The following is a 17,785-nucleotide window of genomic DNA, read 5'->3' on the forward strand; positions in this document are numbered from 1 at the left end:
GTGGGAAATAAACAAGGGGAGCCACACTACGCGGCCGGGCAGTGCCAGAGAGTGAGCTGGGAAATCAGCCTCCCCTTTTACAGGCGAGAAACCTGCGGTCCCAGGTTCAGTGGCAGAGTTGGAAATAAAGCCCAGGTCTTTAACTCCTTATCCAGTGCTCTCTCTGCTGCTCCATGTGTGTGTGTGCTTGCACACGTGTGCATGTGTGGCTGAGACAAGACCATCCATCCATAATCCAGGCTGACCATGATGTCGGTGTGAATTAAGATGTTTATAGAAATGAAAAAAAGTGCTTAGGAAAGAAGTTAATCTCTCTATGGAGGGGGGTGTCCAATTTTGGAAGGTTAATATCTTGATTTTATTTAAATCCCTTTTCTGTTTTTTCAGAGAGGATTTAGGGCTCTCAGTCCCAGCTGGGAAGCTAAAGAAAACAGAATGGCGTTTCTCTGCCTGCTGCCTTTCCTTGCAGCTCTGGGCGTCTCTTGCTGGACCTGGGGACAGAAATTCCTGGATCCTAGCCTTGGCTCTGGCCAGCCTCGTGCCTCAGTTTCCCTCTCTGTACAGGGGCATGGGACTTCCCTTTCTGCATCCTGCCCCCAATCTTGTGGAGAAGGTTGGTCCAGCCTAAGAGTGAAAGGGCTCAGACACAGGAGGTGAGAAGTAGGATTTACAGTTGAAAACATTCAAGGGGCCTGGCCTGGCAGCTAAGGAGAATCACAAGCCCTGAGGAAGGCTTTGGAAGGTGTGTGCAGACAGAGGAAGAAGATGCCGTAGTGTGTGTGGGGAATGACCCAGGAGTCCCACTGCCCCCATTTACCATCTGGGTGGACCCTGGAGCCATCCTTCATCTTTGGAAAAATGGACATGACAGTGGGACCACACATGCAATGGATGTGCTCTCAAGACTGAGTTTTGGGGCAAACAAGAGAGTGTATTTCTGGGTTCACCATTGGCAGGGCAGACAGAGACCCTGGTGCGACCGTGTGTATGCCCCTCTCAAGCCTCTGGAGATCAGTCACCTCCTGGAGCCCCAGCCCATCAGACCCCAAAGCTCCGTGACCCAAAACCACCAGGAAAGAACACCCCTCTGTAGCAAGTTGGGCCCCCCCACGTAGCAGGTGAGCCACAGCCCCACCCAGGGCTCACTGGGTTCTCAACAATTTTGACTACAATAAAAATCAGTCTCCAGTTCCTCCAGATTCCCAAGGTCCACACAAGCACTTCCGCTAAAGTCTGGTGCCCTGGCCGTTGCCTGGAACCCCACTATCTCTTTTTCAGAGACTTTTCTTAGTAGGAAAGACAGCAATGGATTAGAACTCAATCAAGATCTAAGTATCATCATCATGTCACATGCCCTTGACCCTTCCCCTCTCTGGGCCTCTGTTTCCTCACCTTGTTGAGTGGGAATTTAGACCAGATGACCTCCATCACCACAACACACACACACACACACACACACACACACACACACACTCCCTTTGGAACTGAGTTCAAAACTCGAAATTTCCACTGAGTCTCTGCTGAGGATCTGGCCTGCCTCTAATCAGTTCAGTCCTTCCACGGCCCACACAAGCCAGGCTAGACCCAGGAAGCTCCTTTCCCTGACCAGGTCACCTAAGCCTTACAGCTGGCTTCCTCCCTAAGCCATGGTGTGGGGTTGGTTTTCCCCAGCACTTATCCAGAAAGGAGGGAACAGAGGTAAGGGAAGGAAGCATTGTGACATGCCAGTCCAGACTTAAGAACTGGGACTTCCTGTATTGCACCTACTCCTTCTAACCCATTTTAAGAAGGTGGGCTACATTCCTGGGCAGGAGTGGGACCCACCTGGAACCTGTGCTCTTTCCTCTGCTTCACAGCCTCCTTAGATCCACTCGTTTGAAACAGGGTTGAGTTTTCTGCCCAGGAGGTCTGCCTTGACTCAATTCATCAAGCCTTTATTAATAGACCAGAGGGCTTGTTTGGCAAGGTATTGGGGGACAAAAAAGGTCCACAGAACCTATGGGGTGATCCCTTCTGGCCTCTGGGCTGGGGCTCAGTCCCTCCCCCAGGGCCGTGTCAGGCCATCATCAGACACCCCTGGGCCTCTGGCAGCTGTTTTCCCATTTGTCCTTTTGGATCCAGCAAGTTACAGCTCATTCCTTTGGCCACATTGTTCCTTAACGACATCACTTTTTCCATCTCCCTGACGGCTTGGTGCCCTTCCGCCAGAGCACTGCCTCCCGGCTGATCTCCACCTCCCTGACATGCTGTGGAGTCCATGAATCACTGGACTGTGCCATCTCTCAGTCATCTGAGCCAGGTACCTGCCTGTGCCTCCCCATGGTGACCCAGAGCCAGGACCAACCGCCATTCATGTGGATGGATGGTCCCTACCCCTTCAGATTGCTCGGTATGCTGGAGACACTGCCATTCTCCTAGACACCCAGCTCAAAGCCTCAAAGGTATCCTTGATCTGTGCATAGCTGTGGAGACCCTTCTGCATCCCTGCCTGGGCTGGGTGCTAGGACAGCATGCTAGGGCTGGGCCATGGACAATTCGGCCTCCTCTTTCCTCTTCACATCAGATCAGTCACTGAGTTCAGCTCGCTCATGACAGTCTTGTCTCCCGGTCACTTTGCAAGCTGGAGTCATTTGCCCACACTTCTGTCCTGTTTCCTACTCAGAGTCAAGCCTCTGTCCCTCCTGGGACAAAGCCAGGTGCTGCATCCTGGCCCTTCCTACAGCCTTCCTCTCTGAGCTGCTCATTCGTTCACACAACCAGTACTTTTGAAGCTCTAGCTATGTGTGTGGATAGCACCTTTTGTTCTAGTTCTCTATTGCTGCCAGGCTCTGCCCTTAATCATCTTCTAGCAAGAGAGTGTGGTGGAAAAGTGAAAGCATAGGCATTAGAGTCAAACTGATTTGGGTTTTAATATTGGATCTGTTGTCCACTTACCTGTAAGAGCTTAGCCAAGTGGCTTTGCCATGAGCCTCAGTTTTCTCATCTGTAAAATGGGAATGCAGCCTTCCAAGGGTTGTCGGGAGAACTAAGTACAATCATATCTGTACCTGGCAGAGTGTGCATTTCCAGCAGAAAGGCAAGAAAGAGCCTGGAGCATTTGGAGGGACTGTGAAGAGCACAGCACAGCTGGGGCAGAGAGCCCTAAAAGGGGAGCAAAGGGGATGAGGCCAGAGAAGCAGGCTGGGCGGATCACATGAGACAGGAGCCCATGCCGAGGGATGCAGGCTTGGATCTGAAGGCCATGATCTCTTGGTGGAATAGTCCTGCCCAAGTACCTTTTGTGTTTCTACACTGCCTCCAAGGAGCAGGGCAAATTTCTTAGGCTGGCACTCCAGGCTTCTCAACAACTTCCCGGTCCAACCTTCCCTCCCACCACTCTCAAACTAATATGGGGAATAACGCGGCTTTCTCCTCATAGCCTTTCTCCTGGCAAGTGATTAATGCGGGGTGCTGATGAGCAGGGCAATCCAGGCCTGCCTGGTGCCCCTGACCCCCGTATCCTCCCCCCCACCCTCCCTGCCAGTCTGGTCCAGGGAAGTGGCTCTCCTCAACCCCAGTGTCTGAATCAAGGTTGCTTCTCCTCCCCCCAGCAAATGCCCAAAGGCTATGCAGAGACTAGCAAGGCCACTGGTTGCCAATCAGCACCAGAGCTCCTCTTTGAGGACAGACCAAGGCTTTGGTCTGATTACATGGGCACCAGCCATCTGAGATCACCAAGGCCAGGGAAAGCTGGAAGTCATGTGACCCTCAGTCTGTTCCAGCAAGGCCATCCTGCTGTCAAAGCTACAGTCATGAAAATCAAAACAGAGAGAAAGGCTGTGTTAGAGAGGGAGACCTGGGTCCCAGCTGCTAATAATAACATTCTCATCTTCTTTTAATTGAGATATAATTGACATAGAACAATATATTACATATAATGATTTGATACATGTATATATTATTAAATGATTACCCCAATAATCAATAATAATAGTTGATTTTGTCAATAATTTGTCAAATATTTGTCAATAATAGTTGATACCCATCACCACACATAGTTATCATTTTCCCCTTGTTATAAGATCTAGTCTGTTAGAAACTTTCAAATACACAATATGGTGTTGTTAACTATAACCACCATGCTGCATATGACATTGCTGGGACTCACAACTGGAAGCTTGTATTCTTTGACCATCTTCACCCATTTTACCCACCTCCCACTCTCAGCCTCTGACAACCACCAATCTGTTCTCTGTATCTATGAGCTCAGTTTTTGTAAGATTCTACACATAAGTCAGATCATACGGGATTTGTCTTTCTCTGCCTGACTTATTTCACTTAGCGTAATGCCCTCAAGATCCATCCATGTTGCCACAAATGGCAGAATTTCCTCCTTTTTTATAGCTGAATGATAGTCCATTGTATAACTGTATCACATTTTCTTTATCCACTCATCCACTGATGGACACTTAGGTTGTTTCCAAATCTTGGCTATTGTAAATAATGCTGCAGTGAACATGGTGCATATATCTTTTCAAGATAGTGATTCTGCTTCCTCTGGATAAATACTCAGAAGTGAAATTGCAAAATCATATGGTTGTTCTATTTTGATGTATTAAGGAATCTCCATACTGTTTTCCATAGTGACTGAACCAGTTTACATTCCCACCAACAGTGCACAAGAGTTCCCTTTTCTCCACATCTTTGCCAACACTTGTTATTGCTTGTCTTTTTGATAATAGTCATTCTAACAGATGTGAGGTGATAGCTCATTGCCATTCTGATTTGCATTCCCTTAGTGATAAGTGACGTTAAGCATCTTTACATGTACCTGTTGATCCTTGTTATGTCTGCTTTAAAAAAATGTCTACTCACATCCTTTGCCCATTTTTTAACTGAATGGTTTAGGTTTTCTCTATTGAGCTGTACAAGTTCTTTATATATTTGGGGCATTATCCCCTTATCAGATATATGATTTGCAAGTACCTTCTCTTATTTCATAGGTTGCCTTTTCATTTTGTTGATGGTTTCCTTTGCTGTACCGAAGCTTTTCAGTTTACATTCTCACCTTTTACTAGAATTAATTAATTAGTCTTAGTTTCACATTCACCATCTCACTTGGAGTCCTGCAAACACTGTGTGAGGGGGACTACTTGGAGATGCTCTCATCTTCCCGTGCTGTAGAGGAGAAGACAGGCTCACAGAAGGGCCGTGGCTTGCCCTGCTCCCACAGCTGGTCACTGCAGAGGTCTCCTGCCTTCTGGTTTCCCTCCACTAGGCTGCCAGTATGGTGAGTTTTGGTCACTCCAGCTGCTTAATGCCAGAATCCTAGAATTTCAGTGATGGGAGGGACTAATGTTTAAATCTCTCCTCAGCATTCTGACAGTGTCCAGAAAGCTTTCAGGGAGTTCTTCTTCTGGGAAAAGAACCAGCACAGATCAAACAGACCCTGCCATGGCCCAAGGACTCTCCTGTCTCCACCTTACTCATCACCCCTTCACTTCCAGGGACCTCCTGTTCCTTCCCCTGCTAACATGACCCAGCTTCCTCAAAGAATCTGTGACGCAGAAGCCACTAAATCATGGTCAAAAAAATCTTGGCTGTTTTTTGGGGAACGCACATTTCATTAAATTTCTGGAGGCAAAAATGTCAGGAGGGCATCCATAGTTTTTAAAAATGCATTATTTCCCTTATTTTTAAAAAAAAATAGTCTGAGTAATTAGATCCTGCAGCACATATTTCCATGTTTGAGGACTTCAAAAGTTCTTTTCTAGCTGGTCAGCTCATTTTAGCCTGGACTAGAATCCAAACCATGTGGACTAGATAGGCTAGCGTCTCTCTCTCGCTCTCTTTTTTTTTTTTTTTTTTAATTAAAACCACATCGAGATATGATCCACATACAAAAAGCTGTACATATGTAATATACACAACTTGTTGCATTTGGAGATAGGTATGAAACCATGCACACAGCCCCTGTTGTAAACGTATCCATCACCTCCAGAAGTTTCTTCCTGCCTCTTTATTTACTATTATTGTTATTATATTTTTATAAGAACCCTTTACTAAGATCTTCTCTCTTAAGACTTTCTTAAATATACAATACGATATCAAGATGGACTCCAGTTTCAAACTTGGAATGGGCCCTTTTTAGTCCATCCTACCCATTAGACAGACAGGGAAACTGAGGCTTGGGTCAGAGAAGTATTCTCCCCAGTGAAATTCAGCTCCTTGGTGGCAGAGCCAAGTCTCATCACAGGTCTTTTGAGTCTCCATTCAGTTCTGCTTTGATAGAGCTGCAGCACGAGTGTGGCCGAGATCCGGGCAGCCCAGGGAAGGAGCCAGGGGACCACTTTCTGAGCAACCCTTAGCCTGAAACAAAACTGCCCAGGCCTGAGCCACAGGCTGCTTTGATGCTCCTACTCACGCATGTGTCTGGCTCAAACGGCTGTCCCTTTGGACTGCTGCAAGGGGCTGATTAGATGTAATTGCTTTGCCTAGAGCGAGCTATCTGCTTAATAGAATCAGCGCCCAGTAATTAGCCTGCCAGAGGCTCATTTCCTTTGCAGGAGCCCGTGGGCCTCTAGGCCCTTACACCAACCTGTGAGTGTTGGGCCTTTGCAAGCAGCAGGCTGCAGGGTAAAATTGTGGGGGCTTTGGGGCAGGTAGGGGATGGGAGGAGCTGGGAGAAAGCAGGGCTGTGAAGGCTCAGCCAGGACTCCAGGGGCAACCCTCCCTGGGGCTGGGGAATTGCAGCATTTCAAGGAGGGTGGAAGAGCCTAGCACAGAGGAAATTCTCCATGAAGGTGAACTGAGCCTGACTGAACCACAAAGCACATCTAGTCTAGCCCCAAACTCAGTACTTTTAGCAAGCAAATCAAAAGGCATTTCTTGCAGACCTACTGTGTGCCAGGCACTGTACTATCTCCTTGGATCCTTCTAAAATAGGTGAGGGAGATGAAGAGGTAAACTTCTAGTTATGAAATAAATGAGTCGCCAGTATGAAATGTACAGTGTGTGGAACATAGCCATTAATAACGGAATATCTTTGTATCGTGACAGACAATAACTAGACTTAACGTGATCATTTTGTCATACATAGAAAAATCAAATCACCATGTTGTACACCAGGAACTAACATAGGGTTGTAGGTCAATTATACTTCGCAAACAAACTCATAGAAAAAAAAAATAGATCAGATTTGTGGTCACCAGAGGCAGGGGAGTGGAGGGAGATGGTACTGGATGAAGGCAGTCACAAGATATGAACTCCCACTTGTAAGATAAATAAGTACTAGGGATGCAATATACAACATGATAAACATAATGAACACGGTTGTCTGTTACATATGAAAGTTGTTAAGAGAGTAAATCCTATGGGTTCTCATCACAAGGGAAAAAATTGTTTTTCTTTTCTTTGTTATCTATATGGAATGATGAATGTTTACTAAACTTAAGAGGTAAAAATTTCATGATGTATGTGAGTCAAATCATTAAGCTGTACACCTTAAACTTACAGAGTGCTGTATGTCAATTATATCTCAATGAAACTGGAAGGAAAAAAGATTTAAAAAAACAAAACAGCCTGAACCAGGGGATCAATCAGGCTGTGCTTTCACTCCTTCACTGACCAGGAGCTTATTTCGTCCTGGGCAGTTCATTCCTTCTGCAGCAGCGTGGAGAACGTTCCATCTATTTTGAGCTGAAAGCTCTTTCAACTGAAGCACTTCCTCACAGATCACGGGCCCCTCCTAGGCCACCCAGAGCAAAGCTAACCCCTCCTCTGTGTGACAGCTCACACGTCCTCTGCATCTTTTCTCCAGACTGAATACCCCAAGTTCCTTGACTGTGCCATGGACATCACACCGGTGAGGCCCCCCGTTAATCTGGTTGACAGCCTGGAACCTGCTTCTCTTCATCAATTCCTCTCTCCCAGTATGGTCCGGAGCCCAGCAGTTGGAACCACAGGGGACAGGACTCCTCCCCAGCAGAAAGAGCTGCAGTGCCGAGCAGATCAGGACTCTATCCAAGGAGTGCCACTGTGGCGACCCAGCCCCTCCACTGAGGGAAGGACACCTAAAACCTGCTTGTTGGGAATAAATCCACCTCTCTTGTCCTCTCCCCGACCCAGATGGACACACATAGACAATGCCATGCATGCTCACAGGCGCCACTCAATACTCACTGGCTGATTAATCATCGCAAGTGCTATTGTAATTATTGCATTCGGGGCTGAGAACAGGCTGCCTCCGCTGGCTTCTCAGAAGCCATAAACCTGCAATGAAGGATTTCAAGATTTGTGAGGCTGTTGACTAGATCTCCAGGCTCACTTTTTTCCTTAGCAGCAACACGTTTGACAGAGAATACAGGTCATGGCTGCTTCAGAATCTCTGCCGAGGACAGGCTTAAGGGACTTAATTCCAGCAATGTGAAGGGGGAGCATTTAGTGCACTTACCTTGCAGCTAAAGGTTTGGAGGTCAGGCAGAGTAGCTGGGCTCCAGCCCCAGCTCTGGCCCGGGAAGTTGTGAGGCTTGGAGGTCTGACCCCCCCTCGCCAGGCCTCAGTTTCCTCATCAGCACTGTTGGGTCTAAGATTTCCTCTAGCTTTAATTATTCTGTGAGCCTTGGCCAAACACAAAGGAGAATGTGAGTGGAGGGGAGAAGGACAAGGGCTGGCAGATAGACGAAGGAGAGAAGAGAAGACCAAGACTGAAGCTGAAAGTCTCAGGCTTGCTGCTTCCTACACACACACGTGTACACACACACACACACACACACACACACACACACACACACACACACACACCAGGCTGGAGACCAGTGGCTGGTTTTCTCCCAGATCTTACTCTCCTATCACTTGCTGGCCTGCCTGAGACCCCAGTAAGTGGAGGGGAAGATGTGAAAAGGGGAAGAGAAGGGAGAGAGAGGGGGAAATTAGCAGAAAAGAGCAAAACATACAAGTGGCAAAAACAGAAAAGTGAATCACACCAGTGTCAATGAGGACCAAGTGGGCAATCTCAGGCACTGCTAGGGAGAGTGAAAACCAAGAAAGCCACAATGAGGACAGCCCAGCAGCGTTTAGTGCCATGCAGTGGGCATAAGCACCATGACACTTCTGGGAACGCGTCCCAGTGGGAACTCCCTGCAGGTCCTTAAAGACACACACAGGAGGCTGCTCATCTCAGTGTGGTACTCAGAGTCAGAGAGGGAGGCCACCAAACAGGCCGTCTTAGAGGAAGGGATCCATCCAATGTGGTAGGTGCAGACTTTGGACTAAGGCTTTCTGCTAACAAATGAAGCAAGCCTATCCCCGACAGCAACTCCATGGAGATTGGTTGGTTCTCACTCTCACCAGCAGGAGACCCTGTGTCCTGAGCTGGACACTCAACCCATCCCGGGCAGGACTGAGAACAGAGCCAGGTGTCTGCCTCCTAGGGCGGCACTCTCCTTCCAACAGTTCCCAGCACCTCTCTTTTGTGAACAGCTGCCTTTTGTGTTTGGTTTGGGCTTGAGATGTTAAACAAATAGTGTCTCTTGACAAATGCAAGCTGGCTGCACTGGGACTGGTTATGCTCTGTAAATCCAGACTAATTCTCCATGTCCCTCCCTGCAGAGATACACCAAGAAACCCCTCCGTCATAGCCTAAGCACCCTGCACCCCATCAACCTGCCCTCAGAGGCCAGGATCCCTGGGGCGGCTCTCTGCTCTCTTTCTGAGACAACTCCTGGTGCACAGGGCCCTTCCCCCTTCTCAGGCCAGTCCCTGGCTTGATGCTGAGATAGCCTTGGATGTTCCTTCCTGCGGTGAACCATGGCCCCAGGCCCTGCCAACCCACCTGGCCCAGCCAGGTCTACTGGAACGGATGGAGGAGTGTTTCCAGAGTGACTTCTGTGCCAGGTCTCCACCAAGGCCTGTGAGGCACGGAGGTGAGGAAGGCCCTATCCCCGCCCTGCAGGAGCTTATGGTCTGGCCCAGAATTTCATGGGAAGCCCTGGTCCTGCTAGTAACTGCTAGTCAGGATTTGAATCTGCGTTTGTCTGACTGGGGAGTCAGCTCCTTCTCTCCCTACCCCACCGCCCCCTGCCTTCATCCTCCAGTCAAACTGGCCAATAAAGGGGGGCTGGATAGTAATGGACAGAGAGGGCTCTGGGCCCCTCATCTTTCAGACAGCATTCTTGGCCATCATAGAATGAGCACTGCTCACACAGCCATTAACATCAACAGAACATTGCTCCTTCTGTCATTAACATCACAGAACATCAGAGCAGGGAAGAGACATTTCAAGATAGTCGATCCTTTCATCCTGTGGGAAAGGAAATTGAGGCACTGAGAGGCAACGTGATTCTCTCAAGCCTGCCAGCTAGTTGGTAGTCGGTGGCAGCGCTGGGACCAAGCCCCTGGACCTGGACTCCCAGTTCAATGCCCTCCCCACATGCTTCCTCGGGCCTCTGAACACTCACATTTGTCTTTATCCTCTTCCTTTAAAACATGCGGCACTTCTCCAGCCTTAGAAGTAACTGTCTGTAAAGAGTCACAGAAGCAGATTGCCCAGGGTTTTTCTGCCCCATTCCCTGCCATCTGTGCCCCTCGCCCCACTGACATTGCTGATCTGTAACCCAGCAGGTGAGGATGCTTTGAAGCCTTCACTGCACACTGATGTGCAAAGTGGGTGTCCCCACTGTGGGAGGTGTAACGTGAGTAAGAAGGGTCTCCGCCTGGAGAAGATAATGAGCCAGTGAAGAAGATAAATATTAAAAGAGTTGACTAATCTACAAGGCAGAAGCAATGCCTACTAAACTGACGTTTAGACAGGTTGCTGTGGAAGCACAAAGGAGCCAGTGGTTCTGATTGGGGGCAATTGGGAAATGCTTCTTTGAGGGTGTGGCCTTTCAGTTGGGTCTTGAAGCCTGAATAGGAGATCACTAAATAGAAAACAAAGGAGGCAAGGAGGTACCAACATCACAGCTTATGGGAGCCATGGGAGCCAGGAGTGAAACATAAAAGTACTTGGATGTGCCTAGAGCTTAGAGGGGAATGGAGTAGAATATACAACTGGAAAATAATGTGTATAATGTTTAGTGCATAATAATATGCAGCAACTCATGATAATTGAATTTTGTACCATTTATCCTAACTCTGATTGTGTCCTTTTCCTCACAAACTAAAGTCTTAAAAGCAGTGACTATACCCTCTTTTCTCCTGATTCTTGGAAGAACTAGGGAAGCAGAAGCAGGCCAGGAAGGTCATGGGATGTTATAAATGAAGGCAGTAGTCATGCCCTGATCCAAACCCCTCCATTTATGGCTGTGCAAACCAGGGCCCCTGGAGGAGTGACTGGCCAACAGCAAGCAGGTGGCAGAGCCAGACCCCAGCCTAGGCCTTCCAACTCTCCACCCTGTGTTCTCTATTGGACAGGATTTCAGAAAACCATCACACAGAAGGCTGATTGGTATAACAATTTGAAGGATGGAAAAAAATCTCTTTCTGACCCAGAGCTTCCCCCACAGAAGTCACCAATGGATTGGAAGAAATACAAGAACATGGAGAAGCCACAGCTGAGCAGTTTTTATCATCTATAAAAGACAGGTGCTTTCTGACACTTGGCCTTGGGCAGAGGATGGGGCATCCCCATCAGGGGGCTGGGAGGTACAGGCAGGTCCTCAGAGTCCTGGATGGAAGGGAGTGGGATAGGCTTCAAGGTCTTTGTCATAATCCCACCCAGGCCAAGGGCGAGCTCATGGGACCTCTGCCCACAAGTCCCCGGGGTTACTCAGAAATCTCGACTGGTACCTGCACAATTCCCCCACCGGTCCCCCTTCCTTAAGAGAAGGGAGTGAAGAATGGCAGGAGGAGGAGACCACACTGGTGGGTATCCTGATCCCATGTATAACAAGGAACAACAGGAAAGACCCCAGCCATGGCACATGAGTCCTGGCCCTGCCTCATTCACTGTGTGACCTTGGGAAACACACTTCCTACTTTCCGGGCCTCAGTTTCCTCATCTGTAACATGAGAGGGTTGGGCCAGATGATCCCTAAAGGTCTTTCCAGTTCTGAAATGCTGTAAGAACAAGCTTTATCATAATTAATAATAAATGCCCTGCCCCTAACAAGAGCTTTTTCCTTTTTCCAAAGCTCTTTCACTCATAGTATCACCTTTCATCTGCACAGCAGTTTGGCCTGGCAGCCAGAGATGAACAGACCTGTACACACAGCCTTTTACACTGAAAAACAGGCCTAGTGAACCACTTGCTCCTCTAGATTGGCTTTGGGGAACTGGCTTCTAAGGTGTCTGTGGCCAGGAACACGGGATCTAACTTGTTCCCCCACCCCTGGGAAGTCAGGAAAGGCAGCGCTTTTCTGCCAAAAAGCCAGAAGATGCCAAGAGGGAAAGCTTGCAATAGGCTGAGTGTATGGCCAAAAGGGCAGGACCAGAAAGTCTGTGGCAGATCAAGGCATCTGACACAATCAAAACATCTTATAGTGAGAGGGGGCAGGGACAAAGCACCACCAGTCAGTGCCAATCTGGTCGGAGACCTGAGTTCTAGGGTAGAAGAAGTCGTTATAGAACCTTGTAGTGTCTGATTTACATGCATGCCATTCCCTTTGATCCCTTACAACACTCTATTCAAGAGCCAGTATAATTAACTATCCCATTTACAGTGAAAAAAAAAAGGATGTTCAAGGAGTCATCGTAAAGAAGAGCATAGGCTTAGGAGGTAGTCTGTCTCTTCCCAGCTGAACATCCTTGGGGGATTCACTGCACTGCCTTCTTTAGCCTCAGTTTCCTCATCTATAAAATGGACATAACCATTCCTTCCTTTCGGGACTGTGATAAGGACTAGAGATAATGAATGTAATATGCCTCGCCTGACACACAGCAGATGCTTGATTCGTACTTGTTGAATGAATGGTGGAAGGCAGGAATGGGTTGGTGGCACTCCTGGGAAAAGCAGTCTAGTATCAGGCAGTGACAGGTCAGCCTAGAATGTGGGCAGACTGTGCTCCTGCTTCTGGCTGGCTGCCTTCTGAGCCTATCCTCCTCTGTCCGGGGCCTTGGGGCCTCTCCCATGTCTCTCCTCGTGGCCCATGCCAGGGTCCTGTGAAAGACTTTTTGACCCTCCTTGGCAGTGGGATTTGCATTCCAATCATTCTGCTCACTCAGCCCATCCAAGTCTGGAGCTGTCTGGAGCTAAGCAAGGCCTGTGGAATCATCTGCCATGGCACTTCATTGAGGAGATAAGGAAGCAAGACTCTGAGAGGGGCAGGGACGCCTCGCCTGCGACCCCACAGGCTGCCCTCCTCACCACCACCATACCATGTTGACAAATGAGAAAACTGAGGCATGAGAGGTCTCCCGGCTCCTCCAGTCTGTCAGTGAGCCTCCTGATCTGGGCCCTCCACCTCCCCTTTTTCAGCTAGGTTCTGTTGGGATGCTCCATGGTGATGTCCAGTGCTGTCCCTGGCAGCCCAGCCCAAGCCCAGCCTGGCCAGCTGGTGCAGGGGAGAGGCCATAGAGGTCAAGACAGCCTGATGGCCTCTGGGGAGCAGAGCAGGGGACCCTGGGACTGGGTGCTCCTGGCCTAGGCTCCTCAGCCAGCTCCAGGAGCTGTGCTGACCTGGGAAGAGACACATTTCACAAGACCAGGGCTTTCCCTTGGGTATTGGCCCATGTGTTCCCAGGTTCACAGCTGTGCCTTCCTGTTTCTAAGACAGCTGGCAGCCTGGCACAAGGAAGGGCATGTGGCCTGGGAGGAGGGGAAGCTTGACAGAGTCTGAATGCTGACAGTAACCCACTGTGTGCCCTTGCACATCACTTGACCTCTCTGTGCCTCAGTTTCCTCATCCACATAGTACAAGGCAGAACAGCAAGACCTGAAGTCCCTTCCAGCTATAGCATGTTGTGATTTTAGTGGACGGATGCGGGAGGAGGACTGAGGGGTGGGAGGCCTTCGTTTGCCTGTTCCTTTCCCTTTCCTTGCTTTTCTTTTTCTGCATCATCAGTTTATCTCCAGCTATCCAGGTCTCACGGTCCCCGCTCTTTTTGTTTTCTTCTTTCAGTCTGTGCCTCTCTGGTCTGTATCTTTCTGCCTGCCTCTTCCTTTTCTGTGTCTATGAGTCTACCTCAGGTTTTATCTCCTTGTCTGTCACACCCCCCCCCCTCCCCGCCTCTTTTTCCCTCTCTTCCTCTGTAGTTACATACATTTCTCTGTCTACTTATCTTTCTCTGGGTCTCTCCCTCTCTCTCGATCTCTCGCTTGTTCTCTGTCCTGCCCGGTCTCTCCGCGGCTCTCCCGCTCTCTAACCACCCCTCCCCACCCCTCCCCCAGCCTCCCTCCTCCCTCCCTCGGCGCGTCTCCCCAGTCCTTATTTGGCTGGGCGGGAGGGCTGGCGGGAGGAGGAGGACTGCGGGCGGGGGGCGGGGGGCGGGAGCGGGGCCGGGCGGAGGAGGGCGGTGGGTGGTGCTGAAGGGACAGCTCCGCGGCGGCGGCGGCGGCGGCGGCGGCGTTGGCGGCGGCGGCCCCGGGGCGCGGAGTGGGTGCCCGGCGCGGGGAGCGGCGAGCGCAGCCATGCCCCAGGCCGCCTCCGGGGCAGCAGCAGCGGCGGCCGGGGCCGGGGACGCGGGCCGGGGGCGCCAGGGGGCCGGCGGCGGCCCGGGTGGGACGATGAAGCGACAGAACGTGCGCACGCTGGCGCTCATCGTGTGCACCTTCACCTACCTGCTGGTGGGCGCCGCGGTCTTCGACGCGCTCGAGTCGGAGCCGGAGATGATCGAGCGGCAGCGGCTGGAGCTGCGGCAGCAGGAGCTGCGGGCGCGCTACAATCTCAGCCAGGGCGGCTACGAGGAGCTCGAGCGCGTCGTGCTGCGCCTCAAGCCGCACAAGGCCGGCGTGCAGTGGCGCTTCGCCGGCTCCTTCTACTTCGCCATCACCGTCATCACCACCATCGGTAACTACTCGCCAGGCGGGGGGCGGAAACCCGGGGGCTGGGCGCTGGGTTCTGGGGTAGTCCGGAGCCGGCTGGGGTTGGGCGGCTTCCCCGGAGAGGGTTTAGGCGCCGAACCGCGCTCCCAGAAACCGGAGTTTAGCCTGGCTTGTCTGCTCCGCGGGGACAGGGCTCGGGGGAGGCGTCGAATCCTGGCTCCGGACCTGACTCTCCGACAGGGCCAGCCCTAACTTGTCCCTGCCAGGCTTCGAGAGGGCCCCAGGGGACTCTTAAGTGTGTGAGAGGGGCAGGAACGACCGGCGGAGGCTGGGGAGGAGGGGTGTGGCTGGGCCAGGCCCTGGAGCAGGGCGCCGAGTGTAAGTGGTGGGGAGCGCTGGACTCCTCCGTGTCCCTGCAAATGGGCTCCCGCACCCCAGCGTGTCTACACCGGCTGGGGCTCCAGGGAGACGTGTGGATGCAGGTACTCGGCACTCTAAGGCACACCGGATCATTCTGGGTGCCTGAAACACCCAGTAACAGTGGCTATGAGTACCGCTTTGTGGTGAGAGGTGTGTATTTCTATGTGTGTGTGTGTGTGTGTGTGTGTGTGTGTGTGTGTGTGTGTGTACCCAGCTTCAGGAGTTTGGGCTCTGCCAGCTAGTGCCTTTAATTTTCCTAGGGCAGCAGAGCTGGTACTGGAAGCCAGATCCAGCCCTGTCTGCCTTCTTTACTGCTGTCCCAGGAAAACAGTCACCTCACAGGAATGGCCCCAGTTCTTCAAACCAGGGCAGACCACTGTGTAAGAGGCCACCTACATACCCAGACTCCCTCACAACATAGGCACAGGTGCGCACACAGGACACACGGGCACACACACAAAATATACAAATGGATATCAAGGAAAGAATCCCTAGTGAGGCATTTGATGTGCTGTTCAAAAGTGTCCAAAGAGGAATAAACACCTTACACACTCCCCAAACTCCATGACTCCAGCCCAGCTCCATCACCTCTCCCTCGGTATGACCATGGGCAAGTCCCTTCTGCTGCCTGGGTCTTAAGCTCACCTCCGACAATGAGGTGAAATGATCTCAAGGGCTCCTCCCAGTCCTGACATACTCCCAGCCCACCTTCCCCTGAAGCCCATTGGGATGCCTCCAGGAGCTGTTTCCTCCATCTTTCCCATTCCTTCTCCTCTCCCTGGTCCCCCTCCTAGCCTTGGCTGAGTTCCCAGGGGCTCACTGCCATTTGGCATAGCCCATGGCAAGATGACAGTGTTTTCCTGAGAGGCAACAGGAGCTGAGGGGGTAAAATACAGTATTGGACACTATCCCTGCAGTCTATCCAATGCAGGGATCCGTCCCAAGGTCCCGATGTTCTCTGGGGGCCATGGGGAGCTACACTATATGGTTTCTAGAAGATGAAGGAAAGGGCCCCAGGAGTGGATGTGGCCCAAGTGGAGGCACCTCTGGGTCCTACTGACTGTGGGTTTAGGGCAGGATGGTCAGACTCAGGTCTGCTCAAAGAGGAGCCTGCTTTCTTGGGAAGGACCAGACTGGGTTTTGTCTGGGGTTTCCTTCCATCTCCTACCTCCCTACCACCTGCCAGTGTTTCTGAAGCACTGAACATCCTTAGACCTTCCCTCTCCCTCTTCCCACACATCACACCCCTGGTTATGTGCCCCTATATTTCTCAGCCCCATGGTCCCCAGCTCCACAGTAACCTCCCAACTGACCTCCTTACTTCCAGCCATACTTCCCCTCAGGGCAAGCTCCCCAGGCTAATGTTGCCAGAAACAGTTTCCCCAAGGTATAGCTCTGACCATACCAGTACCCCTCTCAGAAGTCCTTAATGGCTCTCTGCTGGCTTCCATCTTTGTGTCTGACTTCATTTCTCACTTCTTACTGACATGATTCCTCCACTGCCGCTGAGAACACCTTAAGTGTGCCTGTCTGGCATACCTTTTTCTCTGTCTTCTATTTATCTTGTCTAAGCTAACTTTTCCAAGTCCAGTTCAAATCTTAACTCCTCCTTGAAGTCTTCCAGACCATCCTAGGCCACTGCTCTTAACAGCTGCAGGACTTACTGTCAGGATGACCTGGGTGACACAGTGTAAGCTGTTTAGCTATTTACATTTCAGGGGGTGTATTTTGTCTCTTTAACTACAGGGAGTGTAATTAGCCCTCATGTGGGCAGGACCCTGTGGTTCCCATCTCTGTGCTCCCAGTGCTGGCACAGTACCCAGTGGTACATGAGCACTCAGAGAATGCTATGGATGGGTTTAAGGTGTGCAGGAATGAGAGGGCATCGTCCTTCCCTTCCATCCCTGCCGTTTCCCAAAGTGTTTGTAGTCTTCACCAAGAGAGACGCTAAAAGCTGGGAGCAGAGACAGACAGAGTGTGGTTCTGGTGATTATTTATTTATAAGGTGCTAGGCAAGTGGAAAGACAGAATCAAAGCACCACCCTAGTTCTGTGGGGGACCCAGACTGGCACTGCCCACTCTCTGCCCTACCTGACCATCCCTGGACTTTCGTCACCTCTCACTCTGGCTATGCCCCCTAGCTAGAAGCTGTCCACTAGGCTCTGGTCCAAGAAAGACCTGTCTGGGCTGTGATCAGACAGCTGGAAGAGGCCCTTTATTAGACTGATCTCGACCCAAAACCCAAAAGCAGCAGTCTCTATCCATCATGGGTCTTCTGAGGCACCAGAAGTCCCTTTAGGACAGAATAATGACAGAACTTCCCATTCATTCAATGTCTTAGTGATCACAATGCACTTTCATCTTATCTCTTTTTGAGTCTCAACCTTCATAGCTCAGGGAAGTTGCCAGGGCAGGTACTGCTAGCTCCATTGCAGATAAAGACATGGAGGTTCAGGAAGTAGAAGG

At 50.7% G+C, this 17,785-nt stretch overlaps 2 protein-coding genes across 15 annotated transcripts in view; one reads left to right on the top strand and one right to left on the bottom strand.

The window, feature by feature from the left end:
* CIB4 (calcium and integrin binding family member 4) overlaps positions 1-17,785 on the bottom strand; it is a 127,060-nt gene that overhangs the window by 80,457 nt on the left and 28,818 nt on the right. For 4 of the 14 annotated variants that reach the window (XM_032497195.1, XM_032497201.1, XM_032497202.1 and 1 more), the window contains exon 1: positions 14,696-14,826. The exons of 1 other annotated variant lie outside the window; for it this stretch is intronic. Coding sequence is in view for 1 of the 13 variants with exons in the window: in XM_032497207.1 (XP_032353098.1) it covers positions 8,161-8,175 (15 nt within the window). In the remaining 12 variants the exon portion in view is untranslated. Of the gene's footprint in view, positions 1-8,160; positions 8,251-14,695; positions 14,827-17,785 lie in introns of those variants that run through there. 9 more of the 14 variants (XM_032497199.1, XM_032497198.1, XM_032497207.1 and 6 more) reach the window with 8 other exon arrangements.
* The window catches only part of KCNK3 (potassium two pore domain channel subfamily K member 3), a 36,800-nt gene continuing 33,482 nt past the window's right edge, over positions 14,468-17,785 (top strand). Inside the window, exon 1 of the mRNA XM_032497194.1 lies at positions 14,468-14,924. Coding sequence (XP_032353085.1) covers positions 14,546-14,924 — 379 coding nt within the window. The 5' untranslated portion in view covers positions 14,468-14,545. The remainder of the gene's footprint in view (positions 14,925-17,785) is intronic.

The sequence above is a fragment of the Camelus ferus genome, chromosome 15 (assembly GCF_009834535.1).
Source record: "Camelus ferus isolate YT-003-E chromosome 15, BCGSAC_Cfer_1.0, whole genome shotgun sequence".
Taxonomy (NCBI): domain Eukaryota; kingdom Metazoa; phylum Chordata; class Mammalia; order Artiodactyla; family Camelidae; genus Camelus; species Camelus ferus.